Raw genomic sequence first — 24,854 nt, forward strand, 5'->3', positions numbered from 1 at the left:
GTTCCAATGGAATATTGTCTACTCCGGGGGCCTCGTTTCGACTCAGGTCTTTCAGTGCTCTGTCAAACTCTTCACGCAGTATCATATCTCCCATTTCATCTTCATCTACATCCTCTTCCATTTCCATAATATTGTCCTCAAGTACATCGCCCTTGTATAGACCCTCTATATACTCCTTCCACCTTTCTGCTTTCCCTTCTTTGCTTAGAACTGGGTTTCATCTGAGCTCTTGATATTCATACAAGTCGTTCTCTTAGCTCCAAAGGTCTCTTTTATTTTCCTGTAGGCGGTATCTATCTTACCCCTAGTGAGATAGGCCTCTACATCCTTACATTTGTCCCCTAGCCATCCCTGCTTAGCCATTTTGCACTTCCTGTCGATCTCATTTTTGAGATGTTTGTATTCCTTTTTGCCTGTTTCACTTACTGCATTTTTATATTTCCTCCTTTCATCAATTAAATTCAATATTTCTTCTGTTACCCAAGGATTTCTACTAGCCCTCGTCTTTTTACCTACTTGTGATAGACTTTTTTAAATCGTCTATACGGTGGCGTATACTGGAGCCCCGGCTGTCACATTTTGCAGCCACTCATCCCAGTCGGTTATCTTTCAAGAGTAACTGATAGGAAAGTATTTCTTACGCTGTCCGAAAGCGTAAAAAATAGTAGTTTTATCCAGATTGGTGACAATGCGTAGCACTTACGATACAGTTTTGACGTGCCGAATGTTGGCAGATCGAATCCTGTCTCGAGCTTAGAAATTTTTATTTTTAGATCTTTACTATTATCACTTTGATCATTATTTTTATTCAATTAATTAGTTTAAACATAATTTTTTAAATTTTTGATCCTACGCTGTGACATATTAACAGTCAATTTGTAACTGTACTTTGACTACTGCGCCTCCGCCAGTACAAATATATGATTTACGATTCCGCATGCAGATTTTTATAAATAATTTTGATCATTTTTTTTACTTTTGCATAGGAGCTTGTTTTTAACAACTAGTTTATTACTCTCTTGTCTTCATACGTTCGAGACGTGTATTTTTGGTGCTGTGTTAAATATACTTTTAAGTGGAAATTAAAACTATATTACCAAACAAAGTTATTTCAGTAGTGATTCGGAATGGTTATCGACAAATTTATAAATTAATCCTGACAGTGACAACTTAAAGAAATTTTCATCAGACGGAGAACAAGAGGACCAGCAAACGAGGAGAAAAATGACATCCTACAAGAAAATTAAGTATTCCAGACGCAGCCACGAAGACTATATTATAATAAATACTACGTTTCTAACAGAATTATAAGGTAAATTTCAACTTATTTCTGATGATATTTCCTTACAGTTGCTTTTTTTAGTGTTGCCGAATTGGTCTGCCATTCACGGTCAAATCACAGCACTATCTCAATCAGTAATACGAAGTCCGCTATCCAAAACTTATTCCAACAAAATTCAAAACCCAATCAGATTTACTATTTTGTATTTTCACGGCAGAACCCCGAGGAAAGGAAACACTACAAATTTTACTTTCGTATTTCCATTTATTTTATCTTCCAATCATTCATCTCTCTTTCGGTAAGTTTAGTGCGTGTCATTTTGTGGTGTTTATACCACATCTCTGCCTACATATTACTACATTTAGTCACTGCATTTTAAGATACATCACTGCGAGGTAGTGAGAAGCGTACACGTCACGCCACACGACCGACGGTCTCCGAGTGTGGGAACAGTGGGTCGAGTAAGAGCCGTATTGTGCCGCAACCTTTACGTATACAGGCAGGGGGGATTCACCTGCGAGGCCCGGCTCGAAGCGTAACTTTCATTATTTATACAGAGTTGTTACAATTAAAGCTCAGCTACTCACGGAGATGAAGTTTGCGCCGTAATTGTCGTACGGCAGTGAAACTCGTTAGACGTGCTAATGTGTTGATGTCAAACCAATGTAGGATGGAAAGAATGGATTCCAATTCCGGCCACCTGGGCCAAATCTGCCATTGTACACTGCTCGTATTACAGTATGGCATCCAGACTATCATTTGATAAGTCATAGCGTAAGTGAACAGTACGGTTATCGTGCGAAAATACCGTGCACTTTTAGTGAACTCTGCATCGACAGAGGAAAGCTGACCGAACGGTCTGTGGAGAGGCCCGATAACATTAAATGGCTCAAAGGAGACTGTAATGAAATTCGAAAACACACACGAGCTCTGTGCGGCGCCTGGAAGAGAAGGTGCCCTATTCCAGTCTAATTCACTGACGAGGTCGCTGTCGCCTTAACTGGCCGTGCAGCACCTGCCCCGGGTATTGCTGGTGCTCGCGCAGTGCCGCGAGAGTTGTCCGTTCTGTGGTCGACAGTAGGGAAAGTTTTCTGCTCTATACCCCTGAAAGCGGTTTCAAAAAGTCCATCCAACCCTCGGAGACCACCCCTTGACACTGGTCTTTCGATGTCTGCCTGCTCTTGTGTACCTTGTTGCAGCTCCAAGCTGCTGCCTTACTTTCAATAAAGACCACAGACAGAGAACTTGTATCCTTTTATTCTCCACTACAGTAAATTTTCGGCTGTGTAAAAATACCGAAGTATTTGCCGAAGAACAGTTTCTCACATCCTCCGCGTTCGTTACAGAAACTGTTGTTCTTAGTCTGTATACAGTTCTCTGGTTCTCATTCTGAAACTTTCTGTGTTCTAGAGGTATAATGCCTACATCAACATCCTTACTAGTATTTTTTATAACTCCAGCCTCTAAGATTACATTCTGCTCGATCAGAAGCAATCGATGATAATGTAATGTAATTGGATGGTAAAAAATCTCACAAAGTGGTAGCAGAACACACACGTAAAAGATGGTTATTATTAGGCGAGCTCTCGGAGGCAGCGACTCCTCCTTCCGGCAGGAGGCTCGAAGGGGAAGGAAGGGGGTTGAAGGAAAAGGACTGGAGAGGTCTAGGAAAAGAGGTGGATTTCAGAGGAGTTACCCAGAACTGCGGTTCAGAGGAGACTTACCGGATGGGAAGAGAAGGAAAGACTGACTGTTGGTGACTGAATGGGGCAAGATTTGAAAACCTGAGAGCTTGAAGGTGGAAGACAAGACAACATGCAAGACAGAGATTTCTACCAAAATACAGGGTGTCGGAAAACTCTTTCCCTGATTACATAAATTGATAACTCAGGCTAGAAGTAAGATACAAATATGAAACTGGTGTCTAATTGTTTACAAACTATCAAAGCTTTTTTCACACATCAGTAAACTTCTACATGAGCACCCTTGGTAGCATGTAGCACATCTAGGTGCTATTCAATTTCCGTCCACACGTTAGCCACCATCACTGGAGGGATCGATTCGACGACTGTGGTTATCCGTTGCCGCAGGGTTTCGAGATCTGGTACACGTGCTCGGTACACCTCGTCCTTGACATAACCCCATAAAAAGAAGTCCAATGGGGTTATGTCAGGAGAGCGTGGAGGCCAAACCGTTGGCCCATCACGACCAATCCGTCGCCCAGGAAAGGTCATATCGAGACAGGCACGGATGTCCAAACCCCGATGAGGCGGTGCACCGTCTTGCTGAAACGGGACACCGGGGTGATACTGAAGCAGCCGAGGGACAGCATACAGTTGCTACACGTCCAGATACACTGCAGATGTGACGGTAGCCTCAGCAAAGAAGAATGGCCTGATAATTCGATCGTGCAATAGCGCGCACCTTTGGACTGCCTGTGGTGCACTCCGTGACCTCGCCAGGGGGTTGTGAACCCCAAATGACACATTATGGCGATTCAAAAATCCACTGACCAAAAAACGTCGCTTCCTCAGAGAAGGCAATTCATCTGAGATAACCATCATCGTCCTCAATACGTGATAGCATTTCGACCACAAAGTCATGTCGACGTGTACTGTCGCTGGGCAACAATGGAAGTGGAGGTATACTGATGTGTGAAAAAAAACTTTGATAGTTTGTAAACAATTAAAACACCAGTTTCATATTTGTGTCTTACTTCTAGCCTGAGTTATCAATTTATGTAATCAGGGAAAGACTTTTTGAGCACCTTGTATTGTGTACGAGTTAACAAGTGTGAAAATGTAAGTGTATTATACATTACAGATGTGGGAGTGGATGGCGAAAAATTAAAGATGTAGAAAACTAAAGCGGAGCAAAGAAAGAAATGGTTTCTGCAAATAAGTGCTGACACGGAAGAAATTAATGTAAATTGAGGTCAGGTAGGTGGCGAGAACCGAGGATACTTTGTAACACCAGTTCCGACTGTGGAGTTGAGAGAAAGTGGTGCCCGAGGGAATAATAAAGATAGCGTGTGTGCCAAAAGATGAACTGAGTTCACGACTGTAATATTGTACAGCATGCTCTGCAGCAGGATATTGTTGCAACAGGAACGTGTGGTGTTTCACAGGTGGCTCTTCCTTACATAGAATATATTTTGCCAGTTACAGGGCTGGTACAGGTGGTGGTAGGAGGGTGCACAGGATGTATCACAATGGGGACAGTCACAGAGATAGGAGCCGTAGGGTCTGACAAGGATATTTTGGAGACTGGGAGAGCAACGGAAAGGTGTCCTAGGTGTGATGGGAAAAATTTCAGACCACGGATCTCATTTCAGGGCACGATTTTAGGAAGTTACGGCCCTGTCAAAGTAGCCGATTAACGCATTCCAGACCGGGAAAATACCGAGTCACCGACGGTGTGCTCCGAAGCTATTTTGTGAAGGGATCGGCAGTACCGGGATTGGATGTAATGGTCTGGGAAACCTGCTTTAGAACTGGGCCGGTGGGGTAATTACGTCCCGTGAAGGCCGAGGTGAGAACGGTAGTGTATTGCCGTAGAGAGTCTGCGTCCGAACAAATACGTTTGCCTCGGATGCCGAGGCTGTATGGGAGGGAACGTTTGACACAGAAAGGACGGCAACTGTAAAAATGCAAGTATAGTTGTTTGCTGGTAGGTTTAATGTGGACAGACGTGGGTAGCTGGCCTGGCAACACACCATGTCCTGTTGCAGAGCACACTCTACAAATGACAGTCGTGACCTCGGTGCGCGTTTCGGCACACGTGCCGTCTGGATTCCTCGCCCGGACACCAGTTTCTAAGAACTAGACATTGGGAACTAGCGCTACAACACGTCCTCAATTCTCACCACCCACCTGGCCTTAATTTACATTAATTTCTTCTGCTTCAGCTTTTCTTCATAGTAACTATACCTTTCTTCACTCCATTTTAGTTTTCTACACCTTTCATTTCTTGACCTGCCTATTTTTTGCCACGTCCCCTCCCACCTCTGTTGCATACAGTGCACTTAGCTCTTCACTCTTATTAACTCGTCCTTTTCATTCACCCCTCTTTCTTCCCCTTTAACCCTTTTGCCAGAAGGAGCCACTAGTTCCAAAAGCTTGCCCGGTTATTACCTCCTTTTATGTCTGTGTTCTGCCACTCCTTAGATTTTTTTACCTATCGACTTACATTATTCTTCTCGATCGGAATCGCACTCTTCATTTCACCTTGTGTGTGTGTGTGTGTGTGTGTGTGTGTGTGTGTGTGTGTGTGTGTGCGCGAGCGCGCGCGCGCGCGCGCTTGTGTGTTTCTTGGTGATTTCTAATTGGTCTTATAAGTGTGTTATTTTACTGCAAAAAGAGTTGGGATAAGAAGTTTAAAAGTAGGCAGCAGCATATATCGACAACACTGTTTTAAGCACCCCCCCCCCCCTTTTTTCCCCCGTGTATGAAAAATGAAAACACAAGCAAGCAGATGATGGCATATGCTAGCAGCATGCAGCAGTGAACCAGCTAGAAAGTTTTTTGGATGATAGACATCAGGCAGTAATTATTGGCAGCAACAGCTGCGTCATTTGAAACAAGGGGGAAAAAAATCCAAGTCAAGCACCTCAAATATCAGCGATCAACAGTTACTTAATCTCTACATAGAAGCATCAGTGAAAAGCAGTTTATATCACTGGATGTGATGTACCTAGCTCTTTTTCGGTTTATTGCCTTGTTATAGGGTAAGAAGTGTTTGAACGAAGATCATCGTTTGCATTATAGTAATTATTTATGAAGCTGAGTCAATTAATAAATCTCCGTCACTTAAAATTTGCAAAGAAAATTAACTGAATTATTAGAAAGCTAATGGGAAATGTAATAAATACCGGTGTCTACACAAGTGCGGAATTCTGTTGCATTTGACTTGTTTGCAATCATTTTTTGAAAAGATTTCATTACTACATGTGGTAGAAATTCATTCATTTTTTCAGATCAAGTAACCCCGTTGCAATTAGTTTCTTGTGCATTAATTTGACAACACAAGGGGATTATACACACATTCATTCTCGGCGTACTAAATGACAAGAATCAGTTCCATAATTTTTTCTATCAGAAAATTACTGTAACCAAGTATTAATTTTATTGATAATTTTACACGCAGCATCGGCAGAACTTCACACCGACCCAGCAGGTAAGCTGAGATTTTTATCTTTCAGTTATGTTCCACCACTGCCCACTTAAGATACAGAGAGGACTCTCAGTTTGTTCCACATACTATAAATGTTTTGTTTGTGACTGGTTGTGGTACAATTATTCTGAAGTATTTTCAAATATCTCTGTCACAACCCTTTGGCGCATGAGTAAGTTAGTTGCCACAGCAACAAACATCAAAAGATTATTTTTTTGTTAATCAGTTCATTACTCTTAGATGCACAACCTTTGGACCTCAATATGTATAAATTGATTATATTAAGTTTTTGATAAGAGTTTTTAAAAATAACCCTGCAGGTGCCCCCCCCACCCCACCCCCCCCCAAAAAAAAAAAAAAAAAACCCTTTGGAGATGCTGCAATAAAATTGCCTCTAGAACTGAACAGGTAATTTAAAAATAACACGAAATAATGGGAGAATTGTACATCTTACTCGGAGAGATTACGAATTTACTCCCTTTAATTTTCTTTCCTCCTACAGCACGTGTATGTCAAAAAAAAACAATTTTTAGATTTCTGAGCTCTGACAAGTATCACAATTTTGCAGAAATAATATAGATGTTACTGAACAAATAATTTATATAAAAATATAAGACTGACATAAAATCCTTATAAAAATGTTAATACTGGAATAAATTTCGATGTGTACAATTTTCAATACAAGACGAGATTATGTTAAGAGTGACATTTAATCGCACCAAAAGACCTCGTAATATTATTGCATACAAGGCACGCCTGTTACACCAAACTCTGTATCTGCATGTGACCCAAACACCTCTGTGCCATTATCACAGGGTTTTCTTTATCCAAATCTGTGAAATGTGAATATATTTTACGTGATAACCAATCTATGAAAATTAGACCTGCACACGGTTGTTAATTTTACATTATATGGCTTTACAGGACTATTTGTACATTATCCTGTACTGATACCCTCTCGTCTGCAATCGAGCAACGTTAATGTGAATTTTGTTGTGCCCGGATATTTTGTGCATACATTTGCTATTACTTATGTTTTGCTGGGCAAATCCTTTTTCTTTTGCATTCTGATGAGTTACTGAGATCCACTCACAAATATTACATACAATTTACAGAATTTTGGTTGTAAAAAATGCTTTTCACTTCACCAAAACACAGAGTAAACATTTTTACTGAGTGTACCAACTCAGTCAGTGTCTGCATATTCTCAAATGAGGCGCTCTCTCTCTCTCTCTCTCTCTCTCTCTCTCTCTATCTCTCTATCTCTATCTATCTATCTATATCTCTCCCTCTCCATCTCTGTATGCTGGTGTGTGTGTGTGTGTGTGTGTGTGTGTGGTGTGTGTGTTGTCCAAATCCGTTTAAGACCTTTTTGGCTGAAAGCTCACATGTTTGACGGTCTTTTTGTTGTGCCTACCTGCTACTCAGCATCTCTGCTATATGGTGAGTACCAATTTATCATTTTCATAGTACTGTCATTATTCCATCCTTTATTTTCCACTGCTTGAGTTTGCCTAATGGTTTTCCTTCCATCCCGTAACTCAGTGTTGTTTTCCTTTGCTACTATTTTCTAAAATATTACCATACTCAGTCTCTGACCTTTTTTTTTTCCTGTGTCTCACCTGTTGATTCAAAACTGCACCATGTACTCTTACGAGCTGTGCTGTATCGACTGTCTAAGCCACGCACGACACTGCTACAAGACCGCACTCCCTGTTGGTGCAGCATCTCACGTCTCACATACCGCCCACCGATATTATTAATCCTTTACCTTCAATTTGATCACTCTCCCTACGTCACTCCCGCGCATTTTGATTCTGTATTTTCGGTACCTTTCTGTGTCACTCGAACTTTTATCTCGTCCTACCGAGCCCTCCCCACCACCCATTCCTTCACCTCTGTATTTCAGTTCATACCCACTAATTTCACCTAATCTAGTCACATTTGCCATCCTCCTCCTTCACACTTACCCACCCACGGACCTGCAACACGCATAACAAATATTTTTCTAGAATGAAATTTTCACTCTACAGCGGAGTGTGCGTCGATATGAAACTTCCTGGCAGATTAAAACTGTGTGCCGGACCGAGACTCGAACTCAGGACCTTTTCTTTTTGCGGGCAAGTGCTCTGCCAACTGAGCCACCCAAGCACGACTCACGCCCCGTACTCACAGCTTTAATTCTGCCCGCGAAAGGCAAAAGTCCCGAGTTCGAGTCTCGGTCCGGCACACAGTTTTAATCTGCCAGGAAGTTTCAAATACACTCCTGGAAATGGAAAAAAGAACACATTGACACCGGTGTGTCAGACCCACCATACTTGCTCCGGACACTGCGAGAGGGCTGTACAAGCAATGATCACACGCACGGCACAGCGGACACACCAGGAACCGCGGTGTTGGCCGTCGAATGGCGCTAGCTGCGCAGCATTTGTGCACCGCCGCCGTCAGTGTCAGCCAGTTTGCCGTGGCATACGCAGTCTTTAACACTGGTAGCATGCCGCGACAGCGTGGACGTGAACCGTATGTGCAGTTGACGGACTCTGAGCGAGGGCGTATAGTGGGCATGCGGGAGGCCGGATGGACGTACCGCCGAATTGCTCAACACGTGGGGCGTGAGGTCTCCACAGTACATTGATGTTGTCGCCAGTGGTCGGCGGAAGGTGCACGTGCCCGTCGACCTGGGACCGGACCGCAGAGACGCACAGATGCACGCCAAGACCGTAGGATCCTACGCAGTGCCGTAGGGGACCGCACCGCCACTTCCCAGCAAATTAGGGACACTGTTGCTCCTGGGGTATCGGCGAGGACCATTCGCAACCGTCTCCATGAAGCTGGGCTACGGTCCCGCACACCGTTAGGCCGTCTTCCGCTCACGCCCCAACATCGTGCGGCCCGCCTCCAGTGGTGTCGCGACAGGAGTGAATGGAGGGATGAATGGAGACGTGTCGTCTTCAGCGATGAGAGTCGCTTCTGCCTTGGTGCCAATGATGGTCGTATGCGTGTTTGGCGCCGTGCAGGTGAGCGCCACAATCAGGACTGCATACGACCGAGGCACGCAGGGCCAACACCCGGCATCATGGTGTGGGGAGCGATCTCCTACACTGGCCGTACACCACTGGTGATCGTCGAGGGGACACTGAATAGTGCACGGTACATCCAAACCGTCATCGAACCCATCGTTCTACCATTCCTAGACCGGCAAGGGAACTTGCTGTTCCAACAGGACAATGCACGTCCGCATGTATCCCGTGCCACCCAACGTGCTCTAGAAGGTGTAAGTCAACTACCCTGGCCAGCAAGATCTCCGGATCTGTCCCCCATTGAGCATGTTTGGGACTGGATGAAGCGTCGTCTCACGTGGTCTGCACGTCCAGCACGAACGCTGGTCCAACTGAGGCGCCAGGTGGAAATGGCATGGCAAGCCGTTCCACAGGACTACATCCAGCATCTCTACGATCGTCTGCATGGGAGAATAGCAGCCTGCATTGCTGCGAAAGGTGGATATACACTGTACTAGTGCCAACATTGTGCATGCTCTGTTGCCTGTGTCTATGTGCCTGTGGTTCTGTCAGTGTGATCATGTGATGTATCTGACCCCAGGAATGTGTCAATAAAGTTTCCCCTTCCTGGGACAATGAATTCACGGTGTTCTTATTTCAATTTCCAGGAGTGTATTTTTCTTTTTTTCTTTGATTTCATTGTGATTTCATGCCAATTTCAGTTGGTTTTTCCATGTCACTATAAGCCTACTCCCTCTGATTTCATCTCATTCCCCACATGTCAGAGAATTTTTGCAACTTTTCTTGGATGTAATCCTACGTTATTTACATATTTTTATCCATTTTTTCTACCGTCATGCATCCTTGCTCCTTCCATCTGTATCAATAAAGAAGAGTTTCCTTACCCCTAGCCATAACCCAGCCCCACATACTGCTCCTGCATCATTGCTCGGCTCGTGGAAGCCCCCCAAATTACCCATCTCCGGCTGTCACTCATCCTTCCACAATGACATCCATCTGTTCTGAATTCTGCCAACATAGTTCTGCAAAACCAAAGCAATCAGTCTCAAACTTCCTTGCAACACAGTCTCAAACTTCCTTGCAACACAGTCTCTCCATCCATAAAATTCTCCTGCTATGCAAGCCCAAATTGCTGGAACCCATAACACACATGAAACTCTTGCCCCCCAGGAACTAGAGCAACATTCACAATGCCACCTCAAAAAGTTCTCCACTCTTCTCAATTCCTCCTCCTGTGTTGGAGTACCACTGTCCACGACCTTTAGAACAACCTCCAAACCTCCTCCACGTCCCATCACAGATGACAATCCTCGTCTCGCAGACCTACTAGATTTACCCTGCCCTCCAAGACTCCCTCCCAGAGTCCAGAAACTAAGCAGACCCAAAACACAGTCACATACCTTTCGTCCAACGGCCTTAGCCTCGCAGAAGTATCAGTCCTTTCCAAAAACTTCACCCTTGCCCCATCCGCAAATTCAGTCCTGCAGGACTTGTTAAAGACCTTCTCTCCTTCTCCCGGTCCCTGCAGTGGAAACCATATCGCCTCCAACTTCCCTCCGAGTCGCCTCGATCGACTAACTGTATCCTCGTCCACAATTACTTCTCCTTTGAAGGCATCACGTACAAACAAATCTGGAGTACGGCAACAGACACCTACACGGAACCAACCTATATCCACCTATTCGTGGGACATCTGGAGAAATCCTTTCTGACCACCAACAATCTCAAACTGCTCACCTGGTTCCGGTTCACTGAAGACATCTTCACGACACGGACTGAGGGTGGAGACACCCTACCCCATTCCTCCAGAACCTCTACACCTTCTCTCCCACTCACTCATCCCGGTCGTTCTCGGCCTACGAGCCACCTCGCTCGGTGCTGACCTCCACCACAAAGGTAGCTAGATCTGTACCTCCACCGACATCAAACCTACCAACTACCGGCAATACCTCCACTCTGACAGATACCACCCATTCCGTATCGAGAAGTCCCTTCCGTACAGAAGGGCCACACACAGCTGTCGCCTCCGTAGAGACGAGCGGCCCCTCTGCAAATATGCCGAGAGTCTCACTGTGGCCTTTACAGACCACAATTACCCTTTCGACCTGGCACAGAAACAGATCTCCCGTGCCTTATCTCTCCAGTCACCCACCATCTCCCGAAGTCCGTCCAGCTACAGAGGAGCATTCCTCTCGTGACTCAGTACCACCCGGGACAGGACAAACTGAATCACATTCTCTGCCAGGTGTAACATTACGAGTCAAGACAGCTGTAACAGAACTTGAATAGCGTAAAGTTATCGTTAAAAACGCACGCTGCGCGATTTGTTATGATTTGGTCGGTCATAATAGTAGTAACATGCTTTTGAATACAATTAAAATATAACGGCGATACCTGTTTAGCGTTATTGGAAATAATATGTAATAAATTAATGAGTAAGGTAGCCGATCCTATAAGAAGAGGTAAAATTGGGCATATTAAGGTGTTTTGCTTTATATCGACTAAGCTGATGATACGGCGTCTTTTTTTTCCCGTTTACTCTTAGAAGAAAAAAAATGAAAACCAGTAACGAAGTGCTAATTGTGCGTTGTGAAAAATATAGGGGCGAATTTTAAATAGCTACAGTGTATAATCAGACTAACAAATGGACATTCAGTTACGCGAAATAGCGGACAGTGAAGTGTGGTCATTAAATTGAGTACACCTACAGGGCGGTCAATTCCGAGATAAGTCTATTCGCATCTCACGAGGGACGCGGTATTGAGACTGTTTTTTTTTATTATATCACGGAGAGCAGGCTTCAATTTATAAAAAGGAGAAAAACTGTATCATTATCATTGACTGTTGGTGTTGAGCAACCAAAACTGTTCATCAAAGGGTTTCGGTGAATGAGTGGTGAATGCGAAATGAAACTGTGAACGAAGTTATGTTAAATAAAGCAGAAGAGACAAGACAGTTTGGTCGTATCTGTTATTATTCCATAAACCGTAACATTTATTCCCGTTGTACGAAGCCTTTATAGACGATCGTTATGACAATTTGCTTTGAAGGGATCTCGTTACGAGTTAAGTTTTGGGGACCTGGTCAACAGGGGATAGTTCGTAGATCTTAACTACTGCAGCTATTCTGGAATCAGGTGCTACCGTGACAGTTGTGTGTTTTCTATGGCTTAAGGTCATCATATCTCATGCTCTAAGATCGACGCGCCTTTCCTCTTGGTATAACGGTGTCTCACGGTAACCACAACAACGCCGACGGCGAAGGAAGATACGGTAGACAGGGTTTCGACTACCTCTCATTGTGACCTGAAATTTTCTAATTCAGGAGAAGGCCTTCTGACCATAAGTTTACCAGTTTAGCAGTCTCTTTGATGTGCCCGTGTGCAACTCGACTTCTCCACTGCACAGTGTGTACTGATCTATCATTTTCATAATATTGTCAAAATGTGTATGTTAGACTTCTTTCCACATCAAGAGACCCCTCTTTATGGGCCCCACACAATACCACTAATGCAAAGTACGAAAAGAAGGCAGCGCCCACACGTACCTGGAAGACATGGTCCCGCGGCAGCTGGCGGTCCGACACGACGAGCCCCTGGTTGTAGGACGCCGTGCGGCGTGCCGTCCGCCCGCCGGGCCCCAGCTCGATGTTGCGACCAAAGCGCTCGCTCCAGAAAGACATCAGGCTCTCCGCCTCGGCGTCCGACTGGCCCTGCGACGACGGCATAACAGGAGAGTAGTACGGAGTTACCCAACCGTTGACGTGACGCGAGTACAAACACGAGTGCTACTCTTAAGGTTAACATCTCTTTAACAGCTGCAGAAACAGAAAGTAAACATATGAGAGATAACAGAAAGTTCCGTCTAATACACGTAGGTCAGTTTGTAAAACCACTGTGGGACAACTTCTCTCTGGCCCAGTGCCAAATAGTGTGTGAAAGACAATGAACACCAAAAATCTTCTGGCGAGATGTACGACTTCTCTTATTTTATTACAGTAATCATTTTTCCCTACATATGAGAGATAACAGAAAGTTCCGTCTAATACACGTAGGTCAGTTTGTAAAACCACTGTGGGACAACTTCTCTCTGGCCCAGTGCCAAATAGTGTGTGAAAGACAATGAACACCAAAAATCTTCTGGCGAGATGTACGACTTCTCTTATTTTATTACAGTAATCATTTTTCCCTACGTAGGTGGGCGCTGACAAAATATTTTCACATTCCGAGGAGAAAGCTACCGATCGAAATTTCGTGAAAAGATCTCACTGCAACAGAGAACGGCTCCGTTTTAAAGGCTGCCGCCCTTACTCACTTATCGCATCTGTGGCACTCTCTCCCCTATTTCACGATAGTGCAAAACGAGCTGCCATTCTCCGAATCTTTTTCGACGTTCTCCGTCAGTCCTATCTAATAAAGGTCCCGTACCGCACGGCAGTACTCTGGAAGAGGACAGACACGTGCAGTGAAGGCCATTTCTTTAGCCGATTTGTTGCAGAACCTCGTAAGTGTTCGACCAATAAAGCGTAATCTTCGGTTCGACTTCCTCACGACACTTTCTTTGTGATGGCTACAATTTGAGTTGTTTGTATCTGTAATCCGTAGGTACTGAGTCGAATCTGTAAACTGCAAATCTGTGCTATTGATCAGATAACAATTTTAATTGAAGGTTTTAAGTACTCGTGTGGAAAAGATGACAATTTTTACGGCTTAGGATTAACTGATATTTCTTGCACTACAGAGATATCTCCTCTGAATCATTTTACAGTTGGTTTTGATCTTCTGACAGCATCGCCTGCAAACAATCTAAGTGCTCTGTCTGTATTGTCACATCAAACATTTATATGAATGCAGAGGGCCTATAAATCTTCACTGGGAACACCAGATATTACTTCTGTTTTACTTAACCTGTGTGATAGAAATTCACGAATCCATTCGCCCGACTGAGACAGTACTCCACAGGCACACAATTTGATTAGAAGTAATTTGTAATGAAGAGCATCAAAAGCCTTACGGAAATCCAGAAATACGGAATCAGTTCGAGATCCCCAGTCGATAGCACTTATTACTTCGTGTGAATAGAGAGCTAGTTGTGTTTCACGAGAACAATATTTTCTGAACCCGTGTTGGCTATTTGTCAATAAATTGTTATTTTTGAGGTAATTCATTATGTTCAAAGACATTATCACTATGTGGTCTCACTACCTGCACAATTATAAGTTGTTATCTACAAATAAAACTACAAGCCCTTTGCCGGTGTTTTACGTTTCTCGCACGTTCGACGTGTCTACCCGACACGAGCAGATGCACCTTCCCGATGACGCGAGACGCTTTTCGACCCTGTCAATCGCGTTACGTCGCGGCAGACATCCATCTCCTGGGAAAATGTGCCGATGCCTTGACGAGAAATCCACTGCACACTATCAACTTTTAGAAAGTCAAAACCATCACATGACTTTTGTATCAGTTCTGGGTCAGTCACGATTGCTTTCACATACATTTTCATTAATTTAAAGTTTTATTATGTGACAGTGTAATGTATATTGGTACTTGCAATAAATTTATTTGCAGTGTTGAAGACAAGTGTGTGTGTGTCGCACGCACTGAAAAATGTACATTGATCTCCAGTTTGATAAATAATATGATGAAGTGAATTTAACACAGTATTTTTTATATTTTCTGAAAGAAAAGGAGCTAGGATTTGTCTACCAGTAAAAGGCAAGCAACATTACTCTATCTACTGTTAACTGGTAACAGTGAAAACAACACTTAAATTACAACTTCAACCAATTTGAGAATCATTAACCTGCATACTGAGGTTAATTCAAGTTGCTGCATTTAATAAATGATTATGAAGTTTAAGCTGTAGTAATTTGTCGAAATCAGATTTACATAGCACCTAAAATATTTATTCTGACACATGTATTCAACGCTTCAAAACAAACGTCTCCAAAATCCTTTAAAGTTTATTCTGTAATAATGTTGTTTTGATGTTTATTCTTTGCACTATGTAATGATGTTCTCTCTTCTGCCATGTGATCGTTACACCTAATAGTTTCCAGACACAATATTTGTTTACAAAATATGACTGTATACATGTGATGTATTATGACAGTGAAACGAATCTGTGGCCACTGGAGGTACTCTATTTTAGTTATTTTATTCTTATCTTTGCCGTCACATATTTATTTTGTTTTTGTCATATTCTGAAATAGTGTTTTGTTTCTCCACTAGACAATGCCACAATTTCCTTCAAAAAATCACAACACAACACAACACAACACAACACAACACAACACAACACACACACCATACTAACAAATGTAAATCCACCTGATGATGGAGGTTTAAAAGTTTGAAACGCATCCTGCAGATAAATAAACAGTGACTGTTAACTGTAAACTTGTTTCATTTAATTTAGTGGTGTCATAACTCCGGTTCCTATACAGGGTGAAGCAAAATTCACGCACTCTGGCTTCGCAGTGCGACTCCTCACATGCCAGTGATAAAAAATGTCTGTCACAAAATTTTGGCCGCCGAGTGCATCCGGCAGAAAAAGGACGTTTAAGAGTGGCAATCTGGCAACACTGTAACCACATGTAAGGTAAATACCTGTGTCAGGACAGTCAGTATTACTTACTGTTGTTTCAGTGGATAGAGTTCTGGGTTAGCAAGCAAGAGCTCGATGGTTCGAGCCTGGGTTGGAGCGTATTTTTTTTTTATTTGCTAATTTCCATCTGACATTTCATACTGCAATATACACTGTTTCTTACGTCACATGTATCCTCAAGTTTCAGCACTTTGTAACGCTGAACATAACAAATACACGGTTAGACAAATAAGAAATAGACAGTTGAAATGAATGACCTGTCACGGGACAGAATAACTACAAAAGCAATATCAATTTCTAGATTCTAAAGATGATAGCACAGTACAATAACACGACGCCTACTCGTCATTTATACTACACGTAATACGAGCAGTCAGAGTCACACATTAGCAACCGGAGACAATAATAATGTCCGTATTAACGACTGCACGACCTTCACTACAGAATACGTTGTCCTCAGAACGACAGATACTCAAAGTGACCTGCCCGCACGTCCAAACATTTCGCAACCCCCTGTATCGCACAGCTCCGGATCCTTTGCAGCAGAGCTCCGTCCACAGTAACAAGAGCAGTACGAACACGCGGTACCGATTCTTTCACATTCGTTGGCTGAGTAGAGTACACGTGCCTCTTCAGGTGTCCCCACAGGAAGAAATCCGGGGAATTTAAGTCAGGTGAACGCTGTAGCCATACAACTGGACCTCCACGTCCGAGCCATTTTCCTGAAAATTTTCTGTCCAAATACTGTCGCACATTAATTCCAGAGTGTGGAGCTGCACCATCGTGTCGGAACCGTATCCTCTGCCAGACCAGCCGGTCAGGCAACGTGCAGGGGCCCAAACCCCCGTCACCCAGTATTCCGGCCCAGACGTCAATACCGAAACGAACTCGATACCCGAGGTTGCGGGTGAGGTGCGGGTTAACCTCACACCCGTGGTGGGCACTGTCCAAATCGAAGACACCCTCGAGTGAATGCCACTTCGTACGACCGTATTACGGTGTTCACGAATTAACAGTCGGCTTCCTATTGTCGGAACCGTTCACAGACTTGCATCTGCCGTTGACGATCTGTGGGGTGCAGGTGTCGTGCGAAAGTATAATGATCGTGGTGCAGGCCGGCCTCGTGCAGCACGTTAACATCCGCGTTTCGCGAGACACGCAGCTGCCGTGCTTTGCCGAAGTTCTCGGTGTACGGGCTCCAAAATAGTTTCGGAGTACGGCGAGTCCACGGACGACCTCCGTCACCCAGTGGTGGAGGGAGAGAACTCGACTCCCGAAGGCGCAGCTCCGGACGACGAAACATATTTTGAGTCGGACGGCGTCGACGAGGATTTCTGGCAGCATATTCACGAGTGGTAACACCGGCCTGGTTGTCAGATGCACTGGAGACCAGAAGCGTATCCGCATATCCACAATGAGAAAATTCGACACGTGTACTCAATAAGGTCATCCGAAGACCAGTATCAGTTGCAAAGCAGTTTAGAACAGATTGCTGTACGGTGTGGCAGGTGGCAGTTGACGATAAATAACGAAAAGTGTGAGGTGATCCACACGAGTTCCAAAAGAAATCCGATGGAATTCGATTACTCGATAAGTAGTACAATTCTCGAGGCTGTCAATTCGACCAAGTAGCTGGGTGTTAAAATGACGAACAACTTCAGTTGGAAAGAACACGTAGATAATATTGTGGGGAAGGCGAGCCAAAGGTTGCGTTTCATTGGCAGGACACTTGGAAGATGCAACAAGTCCACTAAAAAAGACAGCTTACACTACACTCGTTCGTCCTCTGTTAGAATATTGCTGCACGGTGTGGGATCCTTACCACGTGGGATTGACGGAGGACATCGAAAGGGTGCAAAAAAGGGCAGCTCGTTTTGTATTATCACATAATAGGGGAGAGAGTGTGGCAGATATGACACGTGAGTCAGGATGGAAGTCATTAAAGAAAATACGTTTTTCGTCGCGGCGAGATCTATTTATGAAATTTCAGTCACCAACTTTCTCTTCCGAATGCAAAAATATTTTGTTGAGCCCATCCTACATAGGTAGTAATGATCATCAAAATAAAATAAGAGAAATCAGAGCTCGTACAGGAAGGTTTGGGTGTTCGTTTTTCCCGCGCTGTTCAGGAGTGGAATGGTAGGGATATAGTATGATTGTGGTTCAATGAACCCTCTGCCAAGCACTTAAATGTGAATTGCAGAGTAATCATGTAGACAGACGTAGATGTAGACACTGGAGTCTGTCACAGGCACGTTTCTCCGCTGGCAACCAGTCCCTGTCTGGTGGAAAGCACAAACAGTATAAACACGCTGTCAGTCCTGCCAGCTGTTCCACCTAACGCGCCTTAACCCTCTGACAGATATTGTTCTGTACGATTTATCCAAATACCACTAATTGTGAAATGTTGGGTTTCGAATTACACTGTTTGCCTAACGGTAATAGACACGACGTTTCCACAATCCCATTGATAAAATAATAACAACAATAATAATATTAATGTATTGAGGTACGTACTAAAAAGCATGCGGTTACCAAACCCAGTGTTGAAAGGCATAATTATTGGGATCAGGTGATGATACATACAAATAGTAATCAAGTTTGGACATTGTTCAGAAAGCACGTTGCTAGTACTACTGGTAACGTAGGCCGTAAGAATGAGGCAAGAATAATAGTTGGTCCTAATCTATGAGATCATTGGAAGAGGGTACAAAGAAAACAGGTTTGGCATCTAGTAGATGAAGTGGTGCGAATAAATTTGTGCGTACGACGTGGAAAGGGCTGACCGATCTTCCATTTCTACGATTGTAGTATGTAAGTGCAAATGTTTTCTAGAGGATCCGCTGCAATCGCTGTTGCCAATTAAGATGCCAGATACCGTACCACCAGGACTACATTTACCAAATAAAAAACATAATACTCAACCCGAGATCGAACCGTCGACCTCTTGCACGCTAACCCAAAACTCAATCCACTGGACCAACTGTACAGCACTACTTATTTGTGCCATTAGAGATAGTTACCGTACATGTGGTTAGTGTGTTGCCATATTGCCACTCTTTAACGTCGTTTTTCTGCCACATGAAATTTTGCGAGACATTTTTTTTTATCGCCGGCACGTGAGGAGTCGCACTGCAAAGCCCAAGTGCGCAAATTTTGCTTCACCCTGTGGAAACAGAAAAGCAGCTGCACATATAAAACTCTGATTGTAATTTTACTGGATAAAAATATCAGCTGTGGCACTATCCCACCTGAAAGAATCTTAGATGAACCTGCAACCAAACGCTTCACAAACAAACTGCTCTTCGTGAGCTTTCTTGCACGGGGGCCACACTCGTATAGAATTTTTTTAAAGAAATTTCTGCCATTTGACTGTTAATTGTTCATTTATTTTACACAGTCAAGGTTTCAGCTTTGTAGCCATTCTCAAGTGCATGTCAAAACGTTAAGATGTGTCTGACGAGTCTCCAACATGTCACAGTAAAAAAAAAAAAAAGAATACTGAGAAATTATTGATCACATGGTGTAATTCTCTCTGAGATATCAAATTAACCGATTTGTGGATATTATCCTCGAGTTCCTCTATCGGATGAGGATTTGTCACTTACACTTTGTCCTTCAGTGCACCCCGCAAATAAAAAATCACACGGAGTTAAACTGAGACTTCTAGCCTCTCACATACTGTTACTAATCATTCTTTCGTCGAACACACCGCGAATTGTGCGGTAAGAAACATCGGCCGTATCGGCCCTCGCCAAATCCTGTCGAAAAAATGCGAAGCTTCGTTCTCTTTCACTCAGTTCATTAAAAGCCGGTCACAAAATGTTTCGCACATATATTTTGCTCATAACAGTGTCATTAAGGAAAATTAGGCCAATTATTCTGTCACCACTAACTGTGCACCCCACTCCTATTTTCTGATTGCGAAGGGGTTCCTCGTAAAGTGCGACAGGCCTATCTGCGCTCGTATGTCGACAGTTTTGGGAACCGACGTATCCGTGTAAATGGAAACGAGCTTCGTCTAAAAACAGATCTATTTCACGATAGCATCACTCTGCACAGAGGTGTGCAATATTTATGTTTGCTGCAAAAGATGTCCGAGAGACTTTTTTAGGGAAATTTTTGAGGCGGTACGCAATGTCATCGTGACGAGCTCCTGCGAGCGCCGTACTTCGTCATTTAAGTTTCTAACCTCGAACACTTCCCGTTTCGTGAAATGTTCTCACTTATTTGTAAACTCCATCACAACTCTGAACTCTAACACCTTGAAACTTCTGTTCAAACAATCTCCTAACAATAAGAGTGGTCTCTACACACGTACGAATTGTAATAAACACTCTTTGGGGAATTGATTAATTCGCTCTCACCACTGTTCCGTTCGCAAACTTCACCGTTACACTCGTGATGCCCGTTTCACCGATCGATTGACACCAGCCGATCCGTTCGACTGGCAGGCGCGGCTTCCGGGGCCAGCTTGTAAAACTCCAGTCAGGCGGTCATCAGATAAATGAAACACACTGTATACGGTCTTATAGACCAGCTGTCGTACTACAGGATACGAGTTCATGTCCACGATACATAATACAGCTTACATTGTGCACAATGAGCACCCGTTAACATACAGTACGGTGTATTTAACAGCTCATATATACCTGCAACTTGCATTCGTCACTTACGTTCCTGAACTGACCCGTTAAATGTGCCACAGCCTTTCACTGGTTTTTCATTGCGCACAATGTCATCCACATTATGTATTGTGGATATGTATATTTGTATTCTGCAAGACGACAATTCATCTGTAACACCAAAAATATGATTTTTTTCATTATTTTTCTTTTTTTCTCGAAGATGACACGTCACAGAGAAGCCGGACATATTTTAACATTTCAACATCCAATTGGTTTTCAGTTTACAGCCATTCTCGTGATTGTGTAAAGTAAATAAACAATTAACCAGTTCCCTGTAGATAGCACTCACTACACACTGTGAATAAAAGATCAGTCGTCTATCACACAAACAGTATTTTCTGGGTCCGTGCCAGCTGTGAGTCGACAGTTTCCTCATAGATATTTCATAATGTCGGAAAACGGCTCTGCTACAAATCGGCAGAGCACTCTTATTTCCTTTCTCGAGTACCGGCACGAGTTGCCCGGCAAGGCGAGGCCGGGCGAACGGAGAGGCTCGGTGACGGGTACACGCGGCACGGCCGGCAGCTCCGGGAGGAGCGCGGCCTCCGCACTCACCTGTCGGGAGGACAGCTGGCCCTTGTCAGACGACGACACGCCGCCGGAGCCCTTCGTCCTCTCCGAGCGGTCCTCTGGCGGTGCGGCGCCCACTGCCAGCTCCGCGGCGCCGTCGTCCGCCGCAGCTTCCCTGACGACCGGGACGTCTTCGCAGGTGTCGCCTTCCGACCCCGTCGGTTCACTGGGCATCGTGACGTAAGATATAGACGCACTTTGTGTGCTGACATCATTAGGTCATTTTAGAAATAATCAACTTTACGATCATCAATTATTAGGTCGGTGCATAAGTTCGTAGTGTCTCCGTTTTGAATGACAGTGCCACCGTCTCGGACTTTATGCTAACGTAAATAAAATAAAGGAACGGTCGAGTTCAAACAGAGCGGCAACTCGCCGTACAGAGACCCGCCCACATCCACAAGAGATAATGTTGCGCAGCTGGTGGAGCGCTGGCGGAGTGGTCTAGTACGAATTGCTTTCTCGAGGCGTAACCGTCACTGCCGACGTTTATTGCCGACAACTGAGATGTCTCGCAGACACAATCGGGGAATGGTGACTGGGAAGACCGCGTAAAGTGACACAACTCCACGATAACGCCTGCCCGCATTCTGCTAGGCGGACAGGAAACACTGTACACGAGTCGGGTAGACAACTCATTCCGCTCTTTCACGTGATTTCGCGCCTCAGAGTTTCAGCTTTTCCACTCTTTATCTGACAGTCTTCACAGAACTGTCTTTCCGGACGAAAATGGGCTCCGAACGTGGCTCGAGCAGTTCTTCACCTCAAAAGAATGCGATTTCCACAGTCGCCGAATCGAGAAGTTACCCAGGCATCGGCAAACTGTTGTAAACAGAGAAAGATGACTGAAGTATCTGTTATGTTTATGTGTCACGTTTATTAAACTTACGGAAAACAGCTACGAACTTATGCACTGACCCTATATCTAAACATTTCTCTACACATATTACTCGCCAAGGCAAACTGATAACTGCCCACAGTCACAGCGCCACCCTGTTTATGCTCGAGAGGGAGGGAGGGGAGGCAGCAATCTTGCGAGTGGAGCATTGCCACACACTGTGTCTTTGAACACCGATTAGAACGAGGACATAAACACGACATACAATGTTTTTTAAGCAAAATTCAGTCGTCAGTTGCACAGTCGAGTGCGCGGCACTTCACACTCCTCGTGTAGTACGAGAGAAGACGATTGTGACAGAAAAATAGGAAGTAGGGAGTAAGTCACGGAACACGTACTGTGCAGAGGTGTACGTTTTCGTACTTAACACAGACGTCAAACGGGAGGTGTGGAATATGAGAAAATGTCGAGCTGTGGTGGCGAGTAAATGGCTTCACCTGCTGTGGGCAGGGCCAGACTCTCAGGGAGCAACTCCACTCTCCAATAATGAAAACAAAGGACAAGATGATTGTAAGACAAATGAAACATACTGTAACGTTGAACATCACGGTGAGTCTTCGAGGTGCAAAGATAGTATGAGAAGTTGTCTTCTACTCTAATTCACGAATCACTCTAACGATCTGCACACCCGTTCGAGGAAATATAGGCTCGTAAAATGGAAGTATAAGATGTGATTTTTGACAGTACCAGTAGAAGTTATGTTATTTTGTTCCAATAACAGCTGCAAAACGAGGAGAAATCGAGTCTTTCCTCGGCTACACGTAGGATTTTAGTGGCACCGATTAGCCGGACCTCTACTTCGAGATGATCAACTGTGGCAACCAGATTAAAAGAAAAAGGCAAATACGTCAGGTATTATGTCAGCTGAAAGATCTCTTGAAATGTTCTGACTCTGCTCCAGCAGCTACATAAAACCCTAAACTGAGAAGAAAAACACTTCGACAGGTATTGTTATTTAGCTTTATCGGTTTCAGCAGATTAATCTCCCATCTACAGCAGCCTACAAAATTAGGATATTATTTATTTTTAGACCTTGGCCATACATTTATGTAAAATATACAAAGTGTATAAGAAGTACAAGAAACCAAAGAAGGGAGTAGAATTTAAAGTTAACCGACAACAGATAAAAACTTTGAGGTCTGTCAATGACACTGTAATTCTGCCGGAGACGGCAAAAGAGTTGGAAGAGCAGCTGAATGGAATGGGCGGTGCCCTCAAAGGAGTATATGAAATGAACATCGACAACATAAAACCAGGATAATGGAATTTAGTTGATGGTGGCTGAAGAAGAAAGGATGAAAAATGTAGCGTGGCAGGGGCAAAGAAAGAGTTTGTGAAGAAGAGATATTTGCTAACATCGTACATACATTTAAGTCTTCGGAAGTCTCTTGTGAAGATACTTGTTTGGGGTGTTGCAATATACGGAAGTGAAACATGGACGATAAACAGTTTAGACGAGAAGAGGATGGAAGCTTTTGAAATGTGGTACCACAGAAGAATACTGAAGATTAGATGGGTAGGTCATGTAACTAATGAGGTGGTACTGAATAGCAGAGGGGAGAAAAATCTGAGTAGAATAAGCGATCGGTAGATAGGACATGTTGTGAGGCATCGAGGGATTACCAACTTAGTACTGGAGGGAAGTGGGGGGGCAGGGGGGGGGGGGAGTAAAAATAGTAGAGGGAGACCAAGAGATGAATACACTTGGCAGATGGAGAAGGATGTAGGTTGCAGTATTGTCAAGTTCAGTATAACATAACAATTCTTTCAGAAAATTGACGATATTGCAGTCTCATAAACAGCTGTGTATGTCCCAGCTTTGGTGTATTGTACTGTTGTACAGTAGTTTAAATGTTTCCAGTACTCGGGGATGCGAGTTTGATAAACTGAAAACAGAAGTGCATAGTGAACAGTAAGACACAGTGAGAATCCTCATGTATTAAACAGCAGACCGAGTGAGAAGGCCGAGTGTGCAGTTTGTGGTGGGAAATTTAGTAGCGAACAACGAGAATGCACCGAAATAGTAATTTACATGAAGTTTGACGAAATAAATCTCGAGTGAACAGCCTGGTACGAGTGTGCATAGGACACACTGATACCAGGCTGTTCACCAGAGATTTATTTCGTCATAAAATACGCCTGGAGAAATTGAAGAGTCACATTACATGAAGTTTGTCAAACAAAGCTGCACTTTAATTTAATGCTTTGAGATCAAAAATTGGTAACAACCTATTGGTGAAGCTTTGTTGAATTTTCACTAACATTTGTAAGTTCTACTGCATCTATCCAAGGGATGTTTTCAATAATTAAAGATTTGTAAACACTTGAGAAAAGCAGACTTAAGTTCTGTAAATGCTCTGGCAATGATAAAATCACATTTGTTAGCCTCTGTATAATTTGATTCTTACAGAAAAAAACTTTTAGTGTGTATACACACCATTAAGAAGTACCAATGAGTCTGTAAAGTCATGTCCAATGCAGATTTGTGTTTATATTTACATCCAAATAGTACACAGAAGAGAGTTTTTAACATCTCAAGAGCAGCAGGTACATTATGTGAAAATAAATTATTATTAAATATAATAATATAATATATGGTCTTTAAATATGTCTGCT

The 24,854-nt window shown here is 43.6% G+C and overlaps 1 protein-coding gene across 1 annotated transcript in view; it reads right to left on the reverse strand.

Annotated features, from left to right (window-relative positions):
- LOC124720189 (neuralized-like protein 4) overlaps positions 1–24,854 on the reverse strand; it is a 296,164-nt gene that overhangs the window by 59,219 nt on the left and 212,091 nt on the right. The window contains 2 exon segments of the mRNA XM_047245512.1: positions 13,021–13,185; positions 21,326–21,506. Coding sequence (XP_047101468.1) covers positions 13,021–13,185; positions 21,326–21,506 — 346 coding nt within the window.

The sequence above is a fragment of the Schistocerca piceifrons genome, chromosome 11, assembly GCF_021461385.2.
Source record: "Schistocerca piceifrons isolate TAMUIC-IGC-003096 chromosome 11, iqSchPice1.1, whole genome shotgun sequence".
Lineage (NCBI taxonomy): Eukaryota > Metazoa > Arthropoda > Insecta > Orthoptera > Acrididae > Schistocerca > Schistocerca piceifrons.